A 26,017-nucleotide genomic window follows, 5' to 3' on the forward strand; every position below is an offset into this window, starting at 1 on the left:
GATGGTCTTCTGTGCTGTAAATTTCTATAATTCTAACCCCAATCTTTTTATCCATTGTTTTTTAGAAAGGTGCATTTAAAACCACAGTCTTCGATGATTTAGCCAGAGGGTTTTCACCTATTGGTGTTTTCTTTCTTAGCAATTTGGTTGGTCCTTGGGCCTATTTCTTCTACCCCCCTGTCATGCTGAAAATCCAGGAGTATTGCCAAAGCATCTACGTAGATGGATCTCTTGGAGCCAGGAACACAGATATTAAATGCTCCCGTAAAACTCAAAATCCCAGAGCCCTGAATTGCCCAATCTTCCACACAGTACCCAATAATTTGATCATTCAAACTACCACAAAATAGCATAGAACACACACAAAATGCTGGTGTAACACAGCAGGCCAGGCAGCACCTGTAAGGAGAAGCACTGTCAGTTAGTCCTGACGTAGGGTCTCGGCCCGAAACGTGGACAGTGCTTCTCCTTACAGGTGCTGCCTGGCCTGCTGTGTTCCACCAGCATTTTGTGTGTGTTGTTTGAATTTCCAGCATCTGCAGATTTCCTCGTGTTTGCTCACAAAATAGCATATATTTAGGTTATTAGCAGGCGATTGGGCTCTTCATGGGAGTGTCAGGTTTTTCATGCAAGGGGAAGTGTATTAAGTAGGTTATTGTCTTGGAGTAATGGATTCCTTATTCTGTATTGTGAATGTGATTTGTGTGCTCTAAAATTTTAATTTGTACTTTAAAATTTAGCAATTAGAAAGAGTAGTTTTGAAAATATGGAGACATAATTCGTGAACAAAATAGGAAGCCTTTCACTATTTTTACATGACAGTTCTTTCCATATAACTTGGAAATGGATTACGATTCCTTTATTATCTAAATCCTGAATCTCTGTAATCAAAAATACTGTTGGAGTACCTGTTAGCTGAATGGATATCAAAGATTAATAGTTGTTTAACATCAAAATTGAGCTCAATGTTGTACCATGTAAAAAAAATCTCCTCCTGCATCCATCCAGAATTCCAAAACAACCACTTCTCCATCAACAGAACTTCATTCATATTCAGATTTTGTTAAATATCTACACCATCCATTATTAATAATTCCAACTGTTGTTTCAGGAATATTGTTAACATTACCATAATGTTTCTATTATATTCAAATTATAGTTCAACTGGTAGGAGGTACAGAAGCCTGAAGGCACATACTCAACGATTCAGGAACAGCTTCTCCCCCTCTGCCATCCGATTCCTAAATGGACCCTACCTCACTTTTTAAAAAATTATATAATATTTCTTTTTGCATGATTTTTAATCCATTTGATATATGTATACTGTATAAAGTATACTGAATGAGATTTACTTATATTATTATTATTTTATTTTTTCTTCTATTTTATGTATTGCATTGAACTGCTGCTGCTGCTAAGTTAACTAATTTTGTGTCACATGTTCGTGATAATAAACCTAATTCTGATTCTGAATTTATTAGATTGGAAGAGTATATTGAAATAAGATTGGATTTTTTAAAAGTTACCTTTTCATTGCATACTCTTCCAATTCCCAAGCCTCTAAATTGTTTCTTTTTGCAGTTTCTGTTTACAACAGACATTCCCAACCTGGGATCTATGAACCCCTCAGTAGGGGGTCATGGCATAAAAAAATTGGGAACCCCTGATTTACAGTGTCTTTAAATGTATGAATATTGTAGATGCTGGACATGGGCAAGACTTCAATGTTAAATCTAAACTTTTCAATTTTGCTAGATTTATAACCATCAAGATTTGAAATGGTGACATAATATTTATTTTCTTTTTAGAGGCACGCTCAAAGGATTGACCGTTTTACTAAGTTTTCACTGAAGTCTCTTCAACAAAGGATGTCATCGACAAATGTTCAAATTCACAGTTACAGGTTTGTACTGTGATATCTAATATCCTCAGTATGAGGCAAGACTGCTCTGGAGATAAATCAGAATTTTTGGAATCCTGTTGGGATTATCTTGTACCATATGAGCTCCATCAAAGATGTGGAATCTTTGTACCCGGTAGTTTATTCCCTTTTTTGCCAATTGGCTGCCATTATTACAATCATCTGTCTTTTTTGAATTCATATTTTCTTCACCTTGAGTTGCATCCTCCCCTGCCCTCAAAAATGGTTTTTCTGAATAGATATTCTGAATAAGTACTGTTAGCTAGAAATGGATTTGGTGCTGAAATTACGTTTCCACTAAAAACTAGTTCTCTGGTCCTTACAACAGGATTTGCAAACCTTATCTTGAGTTTGTACATCCTTTTTTTTTATTAGTTTTTTCTATACATTTTACAAATTAAAAAACCCCAAATCACAATAGGGAACATTGATACAGTGCAAAATTAAGCATACAATGACAATATGCTACAAAGGAAGAGAATTTAACAAAAAAGCACCTAAATTAAAGACAAGTAAACTTAGTATCCTCCCCAAGCCCCACAACACAAAAAAAACTCCAGACCAACCACAACACAATATAGAGAATATAAATCAGGACAATTAAACTCCCAGACTGTGAATACACTTAGCAACAGAGGATAATAATGCCTACTACCAGAAAAAAAAAGGGAGCTGAAAGCAAGGGACCGAAAAGGAAAAAAAACCCTAGTCAAGAGGAAGGTTATGAAAGTACTCGATAAAAGGTCCCCAGACCTTATGGAACTTTAGATCTGAATTAAGAACTGAATAATGAATTTTTTCAAGGTCCAAGCAGGACCTTCACGTCACTTCACGTGAAGTGACCATCACGTTGAGCTTTTATATCCAGCCAGCTAACCACAAATGCAAAAGTTGGAAGACGGCAGAAGTTCTAAGAAAGTACTTTGTATTTGGCCTTACCAAGGATGAAGATATTGCCAAATTTGAAGAGGGAACAACTGAATCACTGGACAGTTTGAACATTGATAAAAATGATGTACCGGTACTTTAAAGGCTGGATTACTTTCAGTGGATAATTTGCCAGATCCAGCTCATTGTGGAGATATTTTTTCTTAGATTAAGGTAGTGCCTGAGTACTGTAAATCTGCAACTATGTATGCATATTCTAAAAAGAATGTAAGCATAAATAATTTGTTGCCTGTTAGATTAACCTTGATGTTTGGGGAAAATGGTAGATTAATAATCTAAAACAAATTAATTGTCACAGACAAATTTAATAGTCATTTTGATGAGTGAGGATTAATAAAGAAAGTCAACATGGATTTGATAGGTAAATAACTTGACTGAACATTTTGAGGTAACAAACAAGGTGTTGATAAAGGCCATGCAGATGATATGTATTTGGAATTTCAAAAGGCATTAAAAAGGTGCTTCCTGAGAGGCTCATCAACAAACTGGAAAAGAAATTATAACTGTATGGATATATAATTGGCATATGGATAGGAACCAAAGGTTCAAGCAAGCAGAGAGATGGATAGCTAAAAACCAGAGACCTGTTAGACTTGTGTCTGTCATTAGGAAATACTGGAATCTATTATGAAGGAGATGACATCAAGATTTTTAGCAAATCATTAGCAACATGGAAGGAAAATCATGTTTGACAAATTTGCTGGAGTACAGTGAAGATTCAAGATGGATAAAGTAAAACATATTTTGACTTTCAAAATTTGTTAAGATGCCATATACAATATTATTGCAGAACAGAAGAGAGTATAAGGTTGAGGGTAATGTACCAGCATACATCAGGAATTGGCTGAATAACAGAAAACAGGATCAGTATAATTGAGTCATTTTTGTAAAAGGAAGCCACAGAAATCAGTGCTGGGACATGAACCATTTGTAATCTATATTAATGACTTGGATGTAATTGCTGATGATGAAGGAGCCGAAAAGAAGGTGGACAAGAAATTGACAAATTTGGCAAGAGAAAATATGAGGAAAGCAAAATTAATTGTTAAAATATTGCTAAAGTGGAGTGAGATGTCACAATGTTGTGGGATGTGAAAACTCTTAATGCTAGAAACTCAGTTGACAGTACAGCAAGTAATTAGAAAGGCTAGTGATTTAAAAAAGAGGGAATTTTAGTTTCTAAATGTTTCAAAATTTAGATGCAGTTAAGAACCATTAAAATTTCTACAAATGAAAAACTTATTACAGTAACTATTATAAGTAAAGTTAGCTAAAATGCCTAAAACAAGTAAATAATAAAAATAAACAAAAGTGAAATGATTTAGAGAAGTAATACTTTCCCTATTGCCTCCTAATACAAGCCTCTGAAAACTACATTTAAATGCATTAGGGGATTTATGTGGCAAATATTTTTAAACATAGAGAATGGTATGTGCTTGGAATGCTGCTCCACGCAGTTCCAGGAAAGTAGTGGAAGTATGCATGATAACAACGTTTAAGCAGCATTTAGACAGGCACATAAAAAGGTATGAAATTGATGGATATGGCCCACGTGCAGGCAAGAGTGCAGTTTAAATTGACATTGTGGTTGGCACAGATATGGTCTGAAAGGCCTGTTTCTTGTGCTATACTGTTTTAATGTTCTAACTCAAGTCCTCCAGTCCTGACAACATTCTTATGAATCTTTTCTATACCCTCTTGAGCTTCATCACATTGGAGCAATACTTAGGCATATACTTAGTTGTAAGTACAGAGAGAGTAGAGCAGGGAGCTAAACACACATCTCATACTGATTATGGTCTCTCGGTTAGGAAGTTGAACATACTCATTGCAGAATGATATACAGAGGCCCAAGTCTTGGAGTCTGATAATAAGTTTTGAGGCATTGATAATGTAGAACAACAAGCTGTATGTAATCAAATGAACAATAGCCTGGCATAAGTGTTCTGGTTGTTCAGCTGGTCCTGAGCAGAGGGGTAGTAGATAATGTCTGCTGTAGACCTTTTTGAGGCAATAGGTGAAATAAAGTACATCCTGTTGGTTGCTGAGACAGGAATGAATTTGAGCCATCCTTGATTTCTTGAAGCACTTTATTATTGATAATGGTAGTGCTACTGGACTGTTGGTGCTAGGGCTTCTTTATTGCTTCACGAGAGATCTTGCTGCTACTTTAAGGGGTATTGCCAGAATATGAGATGATGAAGCCTACCTAGATTGTCACTCCACACATGACAGAGGGTAGTATTTCAGGGCAGATATACAGAACTTGTGACCTCTCAATCAGATTAGTTGCCAAAAAAAATGTTCCACGTCATATCCATTAATTGCTGTTGTGTTTAAATAAGGTGTTCTCAAAATGTATATTTGCAAAGTCACTGAAATCATAAATGTTAACTTGTAATTCACTTTTTATGTAAGATTTTAATTTTATATTATCTTGTTCACACAAGGTTACAGAGGCTAGACAAATTTCAAGCAATTGTCAAGCAGGAACTGCAACATTTTGAAAAGGACTGTCTATCTCTAAAGTGCATGGAAAAGGAGCTATCAGTATGTTCAGTAAAAGTGTCTTTAATAACAAATCATAATTGTAACCACTTTAAATGTCTTTCTGCATTCTGTCTATTTTTATGATAATAGTAGCCTGAAATATATCATAAAATGTAATTTGATCTGTAAGCACTAATTGTCTACCCTGAGGAAGAGGCCAATAAGTTCACTGACACCATAAATGGAGATAATTGCCCCATTGCAAACTCCACTTGCATGCTACTCATGTTGGCAGAAGGTCAGTAGTGTTTAATACGTATTACTGAGCTTACAAGTAATCAAAGATATTCCAGAAATCTTCAAAATCAGTATGTAAAGCATTGAATTTATTAATAATGTTTTTAAGTTAAACTCCTTAAATATACAAATAAAATAATTAAAATTCTATTGATTTTAATCAAATAAAGTCTGTTTACAGTTTTGTGAGCAGCTGTTTCGTCCAATTTATTTCAATAGATTTGCTATATTTGTATCAGATTAACCTGGTGAAGATTCTGGCAACATTACTGGAAGCTGTGTTGAGCTAACTTTGAAAATTCCAACAAGTGCCTTGCCCAGTTAATCAGCCTGTAATTGTCATAATAAATTAGCTGACTTAGGTATTTGATACATTCAGCAACTGCACCCTCTTGGTTTCCATCTTGGTGAGATCATTGTATTTGTGAAATATGAACCTGTCAACAAAAATAAGCATTCTAGAAAAGCATTCATAATATTACAAGAAACTGTAAGGGTACTCCTTTCTTTGAGGTCAGGGAAACAGCAAAGCCATTGACCCTTTTCAACCTTTCAATGAACCAAACTCCCATAACAGCTGTGACCATTGTAGAATTAAGATGACTCAGAATTCTCAATGTGAGTATTGCTTTCATGCACTATGTAATGGATTTAGATAATCTGTATTACAGGAGTGCTGTATTTTTGTGGTAATTCCAATATTTTATATCCATTAAACCAAATGAGGGAAATATAACTGCAAACATGGAAGAGAAGTAAAATTACTGAGCCCATATCTTCCACATGTTTATTCCATATCTGAAACATTTAAATATTTTTATTTCTTGTAGAATTTCTGGAAACAACGTTCAGAAGCTTTCAATGAACTGAAAGAAAATCAAGAGGAAAGGTCAGTGTTAATAATATTGGATATTAGGCACATTATTAAATACAAATAACAATTTTAAACAATGATTCATTAAATTTTGCTTTGAATCAGTGCATTCCATTTACACTATTTTAAATGTTTTTAAATTCCAATGAATTTTAGTGAGAAACAGAAATATTGATGGCATTCCGAATTAGTGAAAATATGGATTTAAAATAAGTATATACTCAGTGGCTACTTTATGAAGTACACCTGCTTGTTAATGTAAATATCTAATCAGCCAATCATGTGGCAGCAACTCAATGTATTAAAACATTTAGGCATGTTCAAGCAGTTTCGCCGTTGTTCAGACCAAACATCAGAATATGGAACAATGTGACCTCACCTCTAAAATATCAAAACCCTGAGATATTAAGCACTTATCTCCTGTCCCTCTCTCAACTAAGTCTCTGTTATGGCCACAACATTGTAGTTCCTTGTAGTGATCTATGTTCTAAGTTCAATGCCTTCATACATTATGCACCAAGCATTAAAATACACATACTTCAGCTTGTAGATTCCACGTGTCTATTGCCTTACTCCTGTCTGTTCTTGCTGGTCATGACATCTACAGTATCTTCCTCTCAGACCTTTGACTTTCTGACCTGGCGCATTCCCATTCCCCTGCCAAACTAGTTTAAACCACTTCTGAGTAGATCTAACAAACATTCCAACCAAGACACTGGTTCCTCTTCTGGTTAAAAAATCACCTGTCCCTCGTATACAAGTTGCCTCTGTCCTAGTAGAGGTTCTAATAATCCAAGAATCTGAAACCTCAGGCATGCATTCATCTGTTCTTCTTTCTATTCCTGCCCTCAGTAGCACATGGCACCAGGAGTAATCAAGAGATTACTGTCTTGGGAGGCACTGCAAAGAACCTCTTTTCCCCCTTTCTCCCTATTACATTGGTGTCAATGTGAACCACTATTTCCAACTGCTCATTGTTGATTCATGAGAATGTGCTGCAGTCACTTTGAGACATCCTCATTGCTGGCTCCTGAGAGGCAACACATTATCCTGATATCCCTATCGTGACCACGGAATCTCCTGTTTGTCTTCCTAACTGTTGATTCTCCTGTCAGCTTTTAGCCTGACTTTACTCTTCCCAGCTGAGACTCAGAGCCAGCCATGGTGCCTTTGACATGCTGCTGTTGTACTTTGATAGGTCATTACTCTCCCCCAGCAAGGAAAATATAAGAAGAATAAACACTGGCTAAAATCTATAGAACAGAAAATCACAGTCTATGTATGGCCTAGGCCTTTAATATTAAAGTGAGAAGAAATTTCATCGCTGACGAACCTACAGAGTTCTCTGCTAGAGGGCTGTCGAGGCTTACGTGTTGCTTTCTTTCAAAAGGGAGCTCAATAAGTTGCAGGATATTAAAAGAGTTAGAAAGAAATTTAAATGGTGCAGGAATATGGTGTTTGAAGAAATCTAGTAACCATGGGCAGGCTTGAATGGCTAAATAGGCTATTCATGTTCAAATTATTTTCTTATTCAATTACAAATGTTGTAGCTGAACGATCTTCGCTTCTAATGTGATGTATCCCTTTAGGAGCTAACTGAAAGTTGAGCTACATACTGGAAAACTATGATTCTTCAACACTGTCAGTTTTAGCAGAGCATAATAACAGTGACACGCATTCTTTGATTTTTTTTCTACTGAAGTTGTAGTTCTTTGTACAATTTTCATTGATGGTAGCATAATGGTGACACAATGATGGTTTATGTCAAAAATAAGTCATGAAGCAATTTCAAGCATATGTGTTCAACATTAAAGCAACAATGGGAATGACTTAATTTATTTTAAGAGAGCAGTGATGTATTTTTGTCAATACTTTAGTAAAAGAAAAGTCAAGGAGGAAGTTAGTGTATTAGGAAAAATAGTGGGGTGTTAAATTATGCAGAGAAGAACATAGTGGATATTCTTAAGTCACATTTTGCTAAAGTATTCACCTGCGAAGATGTTAGCAATATGCCAGTAAGTGTAGAGAAAAATAAGGTTGCTTTAAGTGACCTAGAGATCTTAGAAAGTGAGGTCCTGCTTCAGCTGAAAAGGCTGAAAGTTTAATAAGTCTCCAGTCCAGACAACATATAACCAAGGGTACAAAGAGGTCTGTGATTATATATACAAACCCCTAAAATGTATTTTCAAATGTCATTGAAGACTGGTGAAATCCCTAAGGACTGGAAATGGGCTGATGTTGCCCCAGTATATAAGAATGGTGACCGTACTGACCCTGATAACTATAGACCAGTAAGTTTAACGTGTATAGCAGGCAAGATAATGGAAACAATAAAGAATGGGATGGAAAAGCAGCTGATAAGAACAAGCGTGTTAATAGAAAGCCAGCATGGGCTCAGAAAGGGGGAAATCATGTTTTACTAAGATGCTGGAGTTCTATGAAGAGGCAATTAAACTCTATGATGACAATAGAGTGGTTGATATCATTTACTTGGATTTTCAGAAGGATTTTCACAAGGTAACCCACAAGAGGTTAATAAGCAAATTATAGAAGGCAGGGATTCAAGGTAAAGTGAATGGGTGCAGAATTGGCTCAAAAACAGAAAACAATGAGTTCTGGTGAAAGGACCATTTTCACACCTAGAAGATGTTAAAAGTGGGGTTTTCACATGGCTTGGTTTTGAGGCTACTGCTGTTTTAAATTTACATTGATGATTTAGATAAGCACATAACAAACTAGTAAAATTGCCCAATGACACAAATTTAGGGGGACAGGCTGATAACATTCAGGCAGTAGCAGCAATACAGTTAGATATAAACAAAATCCAGATGTGAGCAGATAAATGGCAGGCAATTTAATGGAAGTAAAAGGAATTACATACGCACTGTATGAGAAGGGTTTGGGTGTCCTTGTAGACTCATCACTATCAACATCTAGACAACGCAAAGAAATGATTAGGAAGGCTAATAGAATGTTGGGTTATATAATGTGCTAAGTGGAGTTTGATTCAAAAGACATTCTCCTTAAACTCTATAATGTGCTTGTGATGCCACACCTTCAGAACTGTGTACAATTTTGGTCTCCATATTGTGTAAGGGATGTGTAGGCACTGGAGAGAGTCCAGAGAAGGACAACTAGACTTATTCCAGGTCTGCAGGGTATGAGCTATGAAGAAAGATTGAAAGAATTAAATATTTTTAGCTGAAGGAGACTTATAATGAGAGGAAACATGATAGAAATGTTCAAAATTTTTTAAAGGGAAAAGTAAAATTGATCCATCAGCAAGGATACGGGGCCATAGGTGGAAGATGGTTAAGTGAGATTTCAGACTAACATCAGGAAGCATTTCTTTACACAGCAAGTTGTGGACACATGGAACAAACTACCTAGTTATATAGTTGAGAGTAGTACCTGAGAGACTTTCAAATCTAAACTCAATAGTTACTTCAACAATTTGGCAAGTTTTTTTGGGCTATATGGTCTTCTTGTCAAAAACTATCTAATGTTCTAATTATTTTAGAATTCAACATCTGAGGTCATCTCTTGAAAATAATGTATGCCACAGTATGGAAATTGAAGAGAAGATATTCAGTACTGAGGTTGGTATATGCTTGACATTTTTAATTAATGTAACAATAATTGGTAATTAGATGTAAGTTTACATTTCTTGCTCAGGGGGAATTCACAAGATCTTTCAGTTCCAGTGAGGTTAATTTAGAGGTATTAAATTATAACAGCTGGTTGACTGTATTGTAAAAATCCTTTCCTACCTTGTATCTGCCTAATTATTGGTCATGGTGTTTAACAGTTTGGACCATAACACTTTTTATTCTCTCTCGGTGTGGTTAGAGTTTAAGCACAAGTCAGGACCCAGTGTGAATCTTTTTACTTTGCAATCAGATGCTATAACTTTCATTAGATGTTACAGTGCATTAATTCCCTTCTTCATGAGGGACATCTTCACTGTATTTGATATCCATTTGTACTCTGTTTTGAAGGGATTAGAATAGTATTTAATTTAATAGAATCATAGAAAAAATTGCTGGTAAAGACCATTTGACTCTTAGAGCCTGTACTACTATTTAGTGCAATCTCAGTTATTACTGTCTTATTATTGTATTCCCACACTCTCCCTAAAAGAACAGAAGGGACATATTCTGTTCACCATGTTTGCATTGGCTCTGATTTAGTAGACAAGCATAGACCCAATTAGCTATTTACTTTATCTGTAGCCATGTAAATTCCCAGAAGAGATACGTCAATTTCCTTTTAATTATGGAACCCATTTTAACACTGTTTCAGGTGGAACTGTTTCTGTCAGCCTTTCCAAAAGGCTTCCCTTCCACATCCATTTCCAGTCATCCTGCCACTGCCCACTTCTCCATTCTGTCTGTGTCGTCTTGTAGCATCTAACTCTGATATCCTTATTTATTGCTATTCCAGGTTTCTTACTTGTATAGTAAATTATGCTGTTCCCTGTGCCCATAGTTTTATACATTTAAAATGCCAAGTGTAATCAAATTCAAAACTTAAGAATAGCATAGCACGCAACTTTCTAGTCTAACCACCAATGCGATATTTGTGTTTTGATATATGGGAATCACTAGTGTTGTATCCTGGTGCTTTTGTGATCCAAAGGTTCTTCAGAAGTCAAGAGTGAGGCTTAAAACTTTTTGCTAAGCATTTTTTATTAAGTGTTATAAGATCAAAGAAAGAAAGACAATGGAGAAAGCAACTGTGGTCATCTCATACAGAACAAAAATTTTCAGTGATAACAATTAACCTATGTATAAAATAGTCACAATCATATGGTGTGACACCTGCAAAAACTAAGGTTTTGGAAAAATATAGAAGCAGCTGTACTGTAATTGCTGGAAAATTCACTGAACAATTACCTTTTCTAACCAGGGACTGTGATCTGAATGGGAACCTGCAAGTTGTGCTTTTTCCCAAGTGTTTGTTGTGTTTGTCCTTCCTTGTGATAGAGGTTGCAGGATTGGGAAGTGTTATTAATGTAGCCTAGGCAATTAGAAGCATCCATTTTGTAGATGGAGCAAAATGAAGCCACAGTGCGCCAGTGCAATAGAGAATGAACTTTTAAGTTGGTGGATGGGATCCTATGTAGTAGGTTCCTATGTGGCAGTGAATAAAAACTGCAGATGCTGTAAATCAAAAACAGAAAATGTTATAAATGTTCAGCAGGCCTCATCTGTAGGAAGAAACAAAAACTATGGGCTTTTATCAGAACTGGAAAGGAGACAAAAAGAAGTTTGATAATCAGGAACAATGGGGGAGGCGGTTGTCCTTGGTCAGATAAAACCAGGGTGATCGTGGGGGGTAAAGTGTAAACATGGTTGGTCATTGAGTGAATGGGAGCTGTTAGAGAGTAAGAATATGGACAAAGGAACGTAAGAGTTGTGCAATATAGTCGGCCCTCCATATCCATGGATTCAATCAACCACGGATCGGGATCGAAAAAACCGGAAGTTCTCTCTCTTTCTTCTTATTACCTAAACAATACAGTGTAACAACTATTTAAATAGTATTTCCATTGTACAGGTTTCCCCCACTATCTAAAAGTTTTTGAGTATTCCCAGATCCAAAAAATAACCTACCAGATCATACCAGATAACACAAAACCTAAAATGATAAGTACACAGTCTATATAAAGTAGAAATAATGTATGTACAATGTAGTTTCACTTAACAGAATCGGAAAGACAGCAAGCACACTGGAAGGTTCCTGCCTTAAACCAAAGTGCCCTTCAAAATTAAAGTCATACTTTTCTGCAATCATTGTAGCACTGTCAATCATAGCGAAAATCTAACACAGTTCAAAGCAGTGGCGGCTTGATGCTGAGTGTTTGTTTTGCTGAGAACAAACACTGAACGCTATTTTCGCTTTTTGCCACTCTCGCTGTTCGGGGTGTGCGCTGCCCCTATAACGGCTAGCTGCAAAACAGGAATAAAAAAAAGCATGTAAAAAAAATTAAAATAAGCTGAACCAAAATCACAGATGGGTGACTGATACATATAGCAATCAAGTTAAATGACATTGTAGAATTCAATCTTGAGTCCAAGAGGCCTCAATATGTGCACAAGAAAATGAAGTGCTATTCTTTCTAGCTATGTCATCTTATTCATGAATCTATACATATACCCTGTTAAGCTGCCTTTGGCTTGTATATGTTTAAATAAGGACATCCCTCATTCTTCTAAACACCAAGATCAAGATGGTGTCCGTTTACAATGCTCCCTCGGTCAACATCTTCTGTATAAACAACAAAACTATTTATTTCACTCCTTTTACATCTATTTTTTGCTGTAAGTTTGTTTCTGGGACCGTAGAGCCTGCAATTTACAGTTTGGATATCAATTGAGAGATCCAGCACTGCTATCTCTAAGAAGATTGTGGGAAGCAATGAGTGCAACCCTTGAGGGGAAGAAACTCTGAGAAGTGATTTGACTCCATTTCGCTGATTAAAGCTTCTATTATTCGCCACTTAAAACAACAAGGACAATTGAAACGTCAACACAGATGTGAAAGGGGGGTGCTGACTGCCTTCCTTCTGCTCACTGATTCAGTGAAGCAGCCTTAGTAGCCTATCACTGTGCCCAAAGGGTAGGCCTCTGTGCGTATCTCTCTTTTGATGAAGTTGGAGGATGTTACCAAGATTCTGCTTTAATGGATTTGGACTATGACTATTGGACTTTTTCAGTCTTATGGTTTTTATATTCTGTAGGAAGGGATTTCCAGGTTGATGTTCTTGTTGCAGTTCATGCAGGGGAGGGGTTTTGGGAGGGCGTGAGAATTGTATTACTGTTCTTTTTTTGTTCGGGGGAGGGCTGGGTTTCTCTCTGAACTGAACAGACTTCCATGGGTTTTCTTTGTTTCATAACTATCTGGAGAAGAATTTCAGAGCTATTTACTGTATACATACTTTGATAATAACTGAACCTTTGAACCTTTTGAACCATTGAAGGAACACAAACCCAAACACTGTAGCCAATCTTGTTAGGACAACCCTCTCAGCCAAGACATTAGCCTGTTGAATCTTCTGTAGTCTGCCTCCAATGCTGCAATATCCTTTTTTGATAAGAGGACCAAACCTCACTGCAGTACAAGTGTGACATTACCAGCACCCTGTCCAACTAAAAAAAGCTGCTTTATATTCAACTCTGATCCCTTTGTAAAAGAAAAGGCCAGCATTTGCCTTAACTACTTGCTGGACCTACCAGCTAACTTGTTTTGTAATTCATATACTAGTCCACCTAGATCCCCCACCCATTCCAAATCTTTCTCCAGGCCAGAAGAGATGTCCTTAACAACTTACATAAAATTCTGAGGAACTCAGCAGGTCAGGAAGCTTTTCTGAAGAGGAATGAACAGTCAATATCCCTGGTTAGGATCTTTCATCTTCACTGGAAAGGAAGTGATATAAGCCAGAATACGGAGGCATGGGGAGAAGAAGGAGTACAAAGTGAGGGGGGAAATATGATGAAGTGAGAAACTGGGAGGTTATGAGTGGAAAAGGTAAAGGGCTGAAGAAGACGGAATCTGAAAAGACAGGAGAGTGGGCCATGGCAGAAAGGGAAGGAGGATGAACACCAGAGGGTGGTGATGGGCTGTAGAGGAGGTCACGTACCATCATGTCAGAATGGGAAGTAGAATTAAGGGGTTTCCGGTGAAGTCATTGTGGAGAATGGCAGCTTAAGTCACTAGCTCCTCCGCAAAAATGTGTATTAAGCCCCGTTAACCTATCAAATATAGTATATTTTGAAAAATATTTGAACTGAAAAGAGGGGCAAGAATGGGGAAAAGGAATGGAAATTAAAAAAGCGACACTGTGGAGCCTGCAGCCGAGAGGAGTGCAGCAAGCGGCTCTCCTACCCGACCGCGTGCTAGCGAGGCAGACGCTGGGCCTCGTTCAGGCGAAGCGGCGAATATGATCGAAATTCTGAAAGAGATAAAGGAGTTTCAGAAAGCAATAAAGCAGCAGCTTCGTGATATTAAGTCAGAGCTCGCCAGCGTCAATCAAAAAATAACAGTGGCAGAGACTCGAATTGAGAAGGTGGAAGTTCGCGTTCAAAACGTGGAACGGATACTGAGTAAGACAATAAAAATATTAAATCACCAAGAAGGTAAACTGCTTGACCTGGGGGGAAGATCATGGCAGAAAAATATCAGAATCTACAACGTTCCTGAAGGAGCGGAGGGCTCGTCAATGACGGAGTTTGTCGGAAAGTTACTGCGGGACGCGCTGAATCTTCCCTCAGCTATGGAGCTGGAAGTCGAAAGAGCCCACCATGCGTTAGTCCCGAAGTTTACCCAAGATAAGCCACGCTCAATAATAATTAAATTCCTTCGGTACAGCACCAAGGCGGAGATTCTACGAAGACCCTGGGGTAAGAAGAGAGTGTTTTTAGATGATAAATTAATATATTTTGACCAAGATTACCCACCCCCCCCACAGTCCTGCAAAAATGCAAAGAATACTCTAAAGTAAAGTGAGTACTAAAGCAAAAAAAAGATTAGATTTCAAACTCCGTAGCTTGCTAAACTTCGAGTGTTTTATGACAACGAGACGCGGTTGTACCAGACAGTGAAGAGGCAACTACAGACATGAAGACCAGAGGGTTGCCCGTCAGTGTGACCAAAATGAGGGAAAGCCTGGCTGAGGAATTATCCCGCTCCGCTTGGGAAATAGTGCGAGAATCGAGAAGGCAGGAGACGGGAGGAGGCTGAGAGAAATATATCGGGAAGAGACCGGGAGTTTCCCAAAGACAGTCCTTACGCCCTTCAGAAGAGCCATGAGGTTTGGCTAACTTTAAAAATGTTGAGAAGCTAAATGGAAGCAAAAATAGACGGTGATATACCTATCTCGAGAAATACTTATTATAATGTGGATTTTATATTACTTAGTTGTTATTCTTTATTCGCTCACTTATTCCTTTTCCCCCCACCAAAATGAGAATATACACATATGTGTGCATATATGTGTATGTATGTAATATATGTGGGTATATATATATATGTGTGTGTGTGTGTGTGTGTGTGTGTGTGTGTGTGTGTGTGTATATATACATATATATATATATATAGGAGGAGTACACAGGGAAATCTTTTCTGTGAAATGGATTTGTTCACTGGCTTTTATGAATACTGCAATGGGGGCCCTCAACTCACAAGTAGGAGGGGTTATACCCCACAGCTAGACATTTCCTCTAGCTCAACACAGGGTTATCTACTAGAGACCTCAGCCTTGGAATCACACGTTCGTTGCCATTTTTGTTATTATTTGCGTTTCTTCGTTCTTATTTGCTCAGGGAGTAGATCGATTAAGTTTTGTTCTAATTTCAATGATACATTGACAGATAAATACAGATGGCTAAGGACAAGGTAAAATTCATTTCTTTTCATGTCAATGGGCTATTAAATCCAATCAAACGTAAGAGAATTTTATCCAAAATGAAAAAAAGAACAAGCCCATGAAGTATATTTACAAGAAACTCATTTAAGTGATAATGAGCATAAAAAACTAAAGAGAATGGACTTCACTAATCTGTTTTTCTCCTCATATAAATCAGGACATAGGAGAGGAGTTGCTATTCTTATCTCAAGTAAGCTAAATTTTGAAAAAGTATTCGAAATGGGAGATAAAGAGGGCAGATATATTCTGGTAAGGGGGAATATAGACAGCAATTCAGTTACTCTATTGAATATATACGCACCCCCGGGAAGTGATATTGGTTTCTTTCAGAAAATTACTGATATTATGGTAACGGAAACAGAAGGTCTCCTGATATGTGGGGGAGACTTAAATTTACAATTATAACCAAACTTAGACTCTTCCAATAGAAAAACCTATGAAGCAAAATCTTTATATAAGAAAGTTAATACACTTTTTGAGGATGTTGGTTTAATTGATATATGGAGGGACCTTTTCCCCGACAGAAGGGATTACACTCATTATTCTGCTCCCCATTCTGTATATACAAGAATAGACTTTCATAACATTTGGAAAAGACAAAGACAAAATAAACACCTGTGGAATTGAGTCAATAGATGTAAGTGACCATGCACCTATATATTTATGTGTTGATTTTGACCTACAACCAAAGAATACTATTTGGAAACTAAATTCAAGTCTACTCAATGATCCGTACTTTAAGGAACAAATTAAAAAAGAAATTGGTCTCTACTTAGAATTTAATGATAATGGAGAGGTTTCATCTCCCATTTTATGGGATACTCTGAAGGCGGTCTTAAGAGGGAAAATTATAGCGATATCTTCATATAAGAAAAAATAAGGAATAAAACATTAGAGGAATTACAAAATAGGCTGAAGGAACTAGAGAAAAAACACAAATTGTATTTGGCACAGGATACATTAGGGGAAATTAAAAGAATTAGGAATTAAATAAATAGTTTGGTTACGCAAGAAATCAGGAAAAACTTAATGTTTCTGAAACAGAGACATTATGAAAGTGGATCAAAATCTATGAAAATACTGGCATGGAAACTGAAAAAGAAGATAGCAGAAAATACAATTCATAGAATTAGGGACTCAAGAACGAAAATGATAAAAAATATAAGCTAAGTGAAATTCAAGAAGCTTTTGAAGTGTTTTACAAAACTCTATATTCCAAAGTTCCAGGGGAAAGCATAACCCAAATTGACACCTTCTTGACTTCTCTAGAGTTACCCACTTTAAGCGAAGAACAAAATAGAACGATGACAGCTGACATAACTGAAGTTGAATTAAAAGCTGCAATTAGTAGGCTTAAGTTAAGCAAGTCACCAGGATCAGATGGGTATACGACAGAGTGGTACAAAGAATTTCAAAATGAGTTAATTCCTGTTTTATTCCCCACACTGAACTGGGCTCTAAAAAAGGCACAAATGCCACCCAGTTGGAAGGAAGCGATAATCTCAGCTATACCGAAAGAAGGCAAGGATAAAATGGAATACGGGTCATTTAGACCAATATCCGTTCTTAATATAGATTATAGATTATTTGCCTCCATCATGGCCAAACGATTAGAGGTGTTTCTACCCATACTGATACATAACAATCAGACAGGTTTTATACAACAACGCCAGACACAAGACAATATACGAAGGACACTTCACATTATGGATCATATACAAAAAAAAAATCAAAGCAATAGTGATAAGCGTGGATGCTGAAAAAGCATTTGATTCGGTTAATTGGAATTTTCTTTACAGAGTTTTACATAGATTTGGTTTCCAAGACCCAATTATTAAAACTATACGGACACTATATGTCAATCCTACTGCTAGGATTAAAATCAATGGATATTTATCAAATAGTCTTACCCTAGAAAGGGGCACGAGACAGGGTTGTGCATGGTCACTGCTACTCTTTGTGTTATATCTGGAACCATTAGCTCAATACATCAGACAAAATGAAGATATCAGGGGAATTACTATTAAAGGGACAGAGCATAAATTGGCTTGTTATGCAGATGACATTTTGATCTAGCTAGGGCAACCAACATACTCTTTACCTAAATTGATGCAATCCTTTGAAAAATATGGTCAATTATCAGGATACAAGATCATCATAGATAAAACCCAATAACTTTCATATTACTATAGCCCACCAAGAGAAATTGAAAGTCGATACCCTTGGGCATGGCACACTGAGTCTTTCAAGTATTTGGGCATCGTTATGCCAAAAAATTTGGCAAAATTATCAGAATGTATTATCAGGCTTTATACAAAAAAATTAAGGAAGATGTGGCAAGATGGAACCTGATTCCTTTTTTCAGCCTCAGTTCAAGGATTGAGTCTATTAAAATGAATATACTGCCCAAACTGTTAAATCTCTTTCAGACCCTACCAATAGAGATTAAACAAAATCAGTTCAATGAATGGAACAAGATGCTATCAAGGTATATTTGGCAGGGTAAAAGGCCTAGAGGTCATCTCAAATCTTTGCAATTAGCAAAGGAAAAGGGGCGGATGGGGCTTACCTTCTCTTAGAGATTATTATTTTGCAGCACAGTTGGGAGCTGTGATATGTTGGTGCAACCAATCATATGACGCTCAATGGAAAAACATTGAGGAGCGGGTACTTCCCATCCCCATACAAGCAATTTTGGTTGATAACAACCTGCAAAGGTACATAAATACTATTGATAACCCATGGGTGAAATTGACTCTTAAAATATGGAAAACTACTATAAACGAATATAATCTAGAGGGAGATATTGCAATTCTTAAATGGTGTGCATATGACTCAGATTTTACACCAAATAAATTGGATGCTAAATTTAAGGACTGGACAGCTAAAGGAATAACAGTTCTTTGCAACATAATGAAAGAAGGAACACTGTTCAGTTTTGAAATGCTTAAAGAGAAACACTTATTAGAAAAACAAGATTTGTATCGGTATTTACAGATGCGACAATATGTTAATAAGATGCTTTAAAATGTAACCAAGGCAAGTACATGCTTGATAGAGCTCTTTAGAAAAGCATATAATTCAGATAATGGTAGTAGAATCATTTCAATCATGTATAAGGGGTTGTCTTTGACTTCATACATTAAAACAAAATGGGAGAAGGAAGGAGGGATAATTATATCTGAGGAAGAATGGACAACAATATGGAGGTATCAATGGAAGTGTACCAGTTCACAGAAACTACTTGTACATAGTTCTTTCCTTTTGCTTGTTTTTTTCTTTCCACTCTTTTCTATAAGTGTATACCTCAGATAAATACTTTGTGGAGATTTGTGATATATATGATTATATGATATATATGTACAATGTCTGAAATACATCTTATGGAAATGTTTGTTTGATGATGAACTTCAATAAAAAAATAAATTACAAAAAAAAGGAAGTAGAATTAAAATGGGTGGTCACCAGGAAATCCTACCATTTGTGGTGGATGGAGCAAAGGTGCTCAGTGAAGTGGTTAGAGGCTTCACGGAGCCCCTTTGCTACTCTATTGCCATGATGAGGCCACTCTCCAGTTAGACGTGCAACACCTCATATTTTTTCTGGGTAGTCTCCAATGTGATGAGTTGAGGCTTCAGCATTGAGTTCTCTAACTTCCGATAATTTCCCACCCCCCCAGCCCCCAAGCACCTTTCCTTTTTCTATTTCCCATTCTAGCTCCCCCTTGTCCCTTCTCTTCTCCTCACCTGCCTATCACTTCCTTCTGGTGTCCCACTTTCTTCCCTTTTTCCCATGGTCTGCTCTCCTATCAAATTCCTTCTTCTAAAGTCTGTTTCGTTTTCCACCTTTCATCTCATATTTATCACTTCTTCTCCTTCCCCTTCACCTGGCTTCATCTATCTTCTGCCAGCTTGTACTGCTTCTCCTCCACCACGCCCTCCCCACCCTCTTATGCTGACATCTTCCCCCTTTATTTCCAGCCCCCCCAAATACCATACCATACATGTATTTATTAATACAAGTCAGCTAAGTTCCATAGAATAAGTTTTTCAATCCACCAGTATTTACTCTATTTTAAATTCTTATCTAGTCTTTTTCTGTCAAAGTGGATGGCTTTGGTTTTCCATATTTTATTGTATCTTTCTGTGAATCTTCTCTTCTTTCTGCTTATAACCCAAAATAGCATCTAACTTTATATCATCCTCAAACTTACATAGAATCCATTTAGTATCTCATCCAGGCAATCGATGTTAATCATGAATAGGGTTCCATGGAGCAACCATCTGTCACAGTCTCCCAATCTACAAGTGCCTCATTTACTCATATGCTCTATTTTCATTCTTTTATCTAATTCTCAATACACAGGAGACTTCAGTATTACATTTCATCATGATGGGGTATGTGGTCTGGCAGGTTTGTATTCCTATGAAACCATCCATGTAGTGATTTACCCCCAATCTCACAATGAATCCTTTGTTATACGAGTGCCAATGCATTTATATGAGATGGTTTGGTTTCAACAAAGATAATAATTACACATATATGGAAACATACGGCTTTAAACAAAAATAGGCAAGATAATTTAATGATAGCACTTACAATAAATAATCATGGCTATACAAAATGCCTATAATATATGGATGGGGAAGAGGGAGTTTTGGCTTTAGAGATCAGAGAAACATTGATTAGGGCACATTTTAATCATTTAACCTTCAGACTGTGTTCTCAGTTCGGATCATTAACACTAGGGATATCCACAACTTGATCAATGAATGAGAAAACATCGGACAGTTGAAGTGAGGTAAGTAATGTCCTATAACATTGACCTCTCTGAAACTCACTGTTACTTCAACATTGAGATTTTCACTTGACAAAATTCATGAGCTCAGTAACATCTTCTCAAAATGCTACAATATTATGGATATCTTTCTTTACACGTACTGTTGGTGGAAAGGCTGTAATTTTGTTGATACACTCTTAACACATGTTTTCCAAACACAATTTAACATAAAAACTTACACATCATTACATGACGTAGGAATGTTTTCTATCTTCATAATGTTAAAGCTCCTGCCAAATTCTCAAACTTCTTGTTTACCTTCTCCTTCAGCTACATTACTCAATTGCTTAAAAGTTCTATGTAAATCTCTTGAAATTTACAATTCTATCTTGATCCGTTATTTGTAATAAGGCTGTCATGTTCTTGGGCAGGTACTCAACTTCCACTTATTGGAATTTTTTTCCATTTAGTGAATGGTCTCACCTTAATTTTCTGTTGTCTCTTATTGTCTCACTGTGTATGTAACACAGTGATGGTATTAGCAGTTACTCCAGCATCAAACCTTAATAAAATGTGTTTTATATCCAGTGAAATCATTAAAGTTTACTACTTGTAGTTAAACCTGCTGACTCTGTTTCGGGCACCTTGAGGATAAATAGCATGGAAAAGCCATGTTAAAAGAAAGAAACAACTGCTAGACAAGAAATTAAATCTGCTGTGCTAACAAAAAGCTACTACTCACCTGTACATCAAAAATGATCAAATAGGTTGCTTCTTTTGCTCTTTGTGTTTATTTTGGTTCTCAAATATAATCATATTTTAAGTTGTGATTTGTAAATTCCCAAGGGTAAATTTCCATTATACCCGAACTGCTGTAAATATTGGGTCATCTGTATTATACAAATAATGTATTTTGTGATTTAAGTGTTTTGTGTGGCATTTTATTGAAGTCCAAATCACGCATATCTATTAGATCATACTTGCCTGCTAATTACAACCTCAAAAAACTCCCAATATATTTATCAAACATGCTTTCTCTAACATAAATATTTGCTGAATCTATTCAGTCCAATTACAGTTTTCTGAGTGCAGTGCACTGCTACCATTTCGTCAAAAATACAAAAGATGACAGTGCTTTTTCTTCTAAAGATGCCAGGCTAAATAGTCCATAGTTACACATTTGTTTCTTTATTTTCTTTCTCAAATATTTAGGTTACATTTTCTACCATTTATTCTGTGAAGCTGTTCTCAAGTCTATGTAATTTTTGAAGATGGAAACCATTGCATCTATAGAAAAAGACAGAAAACTAATCAGGTCAGGCAGAATGCAGGGGAAAAGAAATAGTTGACATTTCATTTCTGGAAACCTTCATAAGAATCTGAAAAATAAATTAAAGCAAGGTAGCTTTCAAATGTAGTTTTCAAGGTAGTGGGGGTGGGACTGGTAGAACAATGGGAATGTCTCTGATGGGGAAAGTCCAAATAGGTTAGTGGAGGCAGTTACAAGAACATTAAGCTTCTTTGTCTGTTATGTAGATAATGAGACTATGGAACATGTCTAGCAGGACAGACTATTCAGATAGAATAAGAAAAATTGAGCCAAAATGTCAATAGACAGAAAAGCCCAGGTCTCTTATAAATAGAGGGAGCTACCTAAATTTGGACAACTGGACGTAGAAGGCTGCAACAAGCCCAGATGGAATATGAGGTGCTGCACATCAAGCTTGTATGGGGCCTCATTATTACAGAACAAGGGCCCATAGATAGAAAAGAGAATGTGGGAATGGGTTGCTGAATTTAAGTAGAAGGTAGCTAGAAACTTTGGGGTCCCTCCAGCAAACTGAATGCAGATACTTTGCAAAGTAATCATCCAATATGCATTTGGGTTATCTAGTGTAAAGGAAACCACACTGTAAATACAGAATGCATTACATTAGATTAGAGGCACAAATGAATCTAGAGATGCTTCTTCTGCAGTTGCATGGGAAAGTACTATAAAAGGTGGATGGTTGGTGGAAGAATAGAGCAGGCAGTTGCAGGTGGAATGGTCCCTCCAACTTATACCTTTTACATCAAGTTCATCCACTAAAAGATAAAGAAACCAGAGTTTAGGATTCCATATGTGAAACAGAGTAAATCTTAATGTCAGGCCTTCACAGGCAGACATCTCCCAGTCTCCACCCAGTTAACAGGAGTCACCTGCCACTTGTTTCTAGATCATCACCTGCAGCCCATTTAAACAATTCTCATCCACAATTCTCGCTCACTGATATGAACCAATCAGTTGTTCCTAGCTTTCAGTTATATTGTTGCCTTGTGTTAATTATTTATTCTCTCTTATTTGTAGTCCCTCATGGCTTATTATTTTGCAGTTTATTAGTAAAATATCATTAACTGCTAAATTGTTTCTGCTGCTTTGCTTTTGGGTCAAGCTTCCTCTATATTTCCCAATAGTTAACTGATGGAAGATATTCTTGAAGTTCAGAGACCATATTGCCACCCAGCATCAAATGTATATTAATCTCAAAGAATAAATACAAGAGACAATGCAGATGCTGGAAATCCAGATCAACATGCACAAATTGCTGGAGGAACTCAGCAGGTTAGGCAGTAATAAGGGTCTCAAACTGAAACGTTGACTATTTGTTCTCTCTGTAGATGCTGCCTGATCGGCTGAGTTTCTCCAAAATTTTGTGTGTGTTAACATCAATGAAGATCTGTTTCAGATTCATAAGTAGGCAGGCACAAATAGTCATGTGTAAGAAGCAAAATGTGCAGGTTATTTTTTGATGTGTGAACTCATGGCAAAATTAAATAAGGGTATTTTTGGACAAACAATGGTCTGATATTCATATAATCATCATTTTTAATTTTCCCAGTTGGGTGAATAATTAGGTTTTTTATATACCATTTGGTTGGAATGGGGTGAGTGTGCAAGTTGACTGTGGACCTATTCACTCCATGGAAATGCCATTCATTTAATCATTGTTTAAATTGTTTTATCATGAGCACTAAACAATAAAGCAAAATTTTACTATATTTTCATAGATGCATTTGATGAGAAAAGACATGAAAGCGGTACAAGACAGACTTCTGAAGGAAATGGCAAGTATAGTCTATCTGAATATCATGTGTGTGTGTATGCCACAGATGCTACTTGATCCCATTATTAAGAAAAATGGGCATAAGTAAACATTTTCATTTTCTCCACGTTACCAAAGAAATGTTTGTTATGGAAGTAGGTCCTGATTTTATCATTTATATTAATGCTTCAGATAAATTAACTAAAGATAGAGTTGCTGAATTTGCTGATGATAATAGTTAAGTAGGAAAGTTAGTTGAGAAAGAATATCAATAAGTGAAGTGAATAGCTGATCAACTATGTTGCAGGAACCTGTGAAATGGTCCAATTTAGAACTAAGAATACATAGAACATAGAAATCTACAATACATTACAGGCCCTTCAGCCTACAAAGTTGTGCCGACCATGTAACCTACTCTAGAATGTGCCTAGAATTACCCTACTGCATAGCCCTCTGTTTTTCTAAGCTCTGTGTACCTATCTAAGGGTCTCTTAAAAGACCCTACTGTATCAGAAAGATATCTCAGTGAAGAGAGATTGCAGAACTCTGAGCTATAGTGATATGGAAGTCCTCGTACATAATTCACTAAAGAGCAGTGAATTATGTGGGTACAATGAATAATTTAGAAAAGCTATCAAGAAGATATTTAATATTACTGAAGCAGTTGTATACATATGTAGGAAGCTAGAATTTAGTATTATAGGGCATCAGTGAGACCAGATCTGAAGTTAGAGTATCGGTCTCCTCCTTTACAGTAAAATGTAAATGCATCAGAGGCAGTTCAGAGAAAGTTCACTGGAACTAATACCTGGAATGGGCAAGTTGTATAATGAGGCAAGGTTGGGCTGGTGAAACTGGTATTCACAGGAATTTAGATCAGTGGAAGGTGACTTAACTGAAACATAAAATCCCACAGGGTCTAGATATGGTGGGTGAGGAAAGGATGTTTCCTCGTGTGGGAGAATCTAGAACTAGAAGTGACCATTCAAAAGTAAGGAATCGCACTTTTCAGACAGATGAAGCAATTTTTTTCTGCCAGGAGGCTAATCTTTGAAACTCATTTTCTCAAAATTTGATGGAAGCAGAGTCTTTGAGTATTCCTAAGACAGATAAATGAGTTGTTGATAAGTAAGCGATTAATAATCACTGTTGTACGTAGAAATGCAAAGTTTAGGTTATTGTCAGATCACTCATGATCTTGTTGAATGGCAGAGAAGGCTCATAGGACCGTGTGGTCTTCTCCTGTTCCTAATTCTTATTCTTAAAATAAACATTTGAGGGTTTGTTTTACTGATTGGAAATACTTCTTTGCACTGATTTTGATCTTGAACCTTTTCTGTTGTATCACTGTGAGAAAATAATACCTTTGTTCACTTTCAGCAAGAAGAGGAGCTGCTAACAGTGCGCAAGGGACTACAGTCCTTCTTTCTATCTGAAACCACACCATTCTGAAGACCATAAATCTGCATCACAGGCATAGTTTTAAGAAGACGTTGGGAAATCTCTATGACTATTATATTCACAGTTACATTTTGTTCAGTTCTGATGCAAATGATCATAGATTATTTCCTCTATCAGGCATTCCTGTTGTTGTTGGGATAGGGCTATTAAGTCATTTTGGAATCTACCTTTTCTTAATTTGTTACCTCCTTATTTCCATGTATTTACTACTTCTTCATATATACTTGTTATGTACAAGAATGATTACTTCTTTCAATGTATCACATAGTCTGTATCAGTTAAAATTTCATTTATTTTGGAAAAAAAATGGCCAAAGACAGTTAAATATTATTGAATTTCCAGAGTGATGTGAAAATAAGTTATTGGGAGTAGTTTAATACAGAATAAACCTTTTCCATCATAACAAATTTTAGCAAAGCAAATATATGTAAATTCTATTGCTTAGTAAGTGTTCTCACTAATACTCTTCATCATACGGCCTCCCTTTTTACTATCCTATAAAATATTTAGATATATGGAAGCTGTAGTAAATTTCAATATTAATGTTCTAATGTTTACTTGCAATACTGTTCACTTTTGAAAATTAAACATTTGAGAGTACGTTTTACTGATTGGAAGTATTTCTTTGCACTGACTTTGATCTTGAAACTTTTCTGCTTTTGATTGCTCCAAATAAATCTAGTCCTTATCACAAAATAGAGCATTATAATGTTCTCATTTTCACATTAAAAGA

General features: G+C 36.4%; 1 protein-coding gene across 1 annotated transcript; it reads left to right on the top strand.

Annotated features, from left to right (window-relative positions):
* The first annotated feature begins 222 nt into the window (after positions 1 to 222).
* Positions 223 to 25,275, top strand: sycp2 (synaptonemal complex protein 2). The gene is made up of 7 exons (XM_073062360.1): positions 223 to 264; positions 1,809 to 1,903; positions 5,320 to 5,419; positions 6,487 to 6,545; positions 10,051 to 10,129; positions 23,789 to 23,845; positions 25,204 to 25,275. The coding sequence occupies exons 1-7, from the start codon at positions 223 to 225 to the stop codon at positions 25,273 to 25,275; spliced, it is 504 nt and encodes a 167-aa protein (XP_072918461.1).
* Positions 25,276 to 26,017: the final 742 nt, after the last annotated feature.

Source organism: Hemitrygon akajei, chromosome 11 (assembly GCF_048418815.1).
Source record: "Hemitrygon akajei chromosome 11, sHemAka1.3, whole genome shotgun sequence".
Taxonomy (NCBI): Eukaryota; Metazoa; Chordata; class Chondrichthyes; order Myliobatiformes; family Dasyatidae; genus Hemitrygon; species Hemitrygon akajei.

Excerpts from the sequence above, each read along its gene's own strand:
- sycp2 (XM_073062360.1), top strand. The coding sequence starts at position 223 with ATGGATCTCTTGGAGCCAGGAACACAGATATTAAATGCTCCC. Across the intron at positions 1,904-5,319 it reads GTTCAAATTCACAGTTACAG|GTTACAGAGGCTAGACAAAT; the intron begins GTTTGTACTGTG and ends TGTTCACACAAG. Across the intron at positions 10,130-23,788 it reads AGAAGATATTCAGTACTGAG|ATGCATTTGATGAGAAAAGA; the intron begins GTTGGTATATGC and ends ATATTTTCATAG.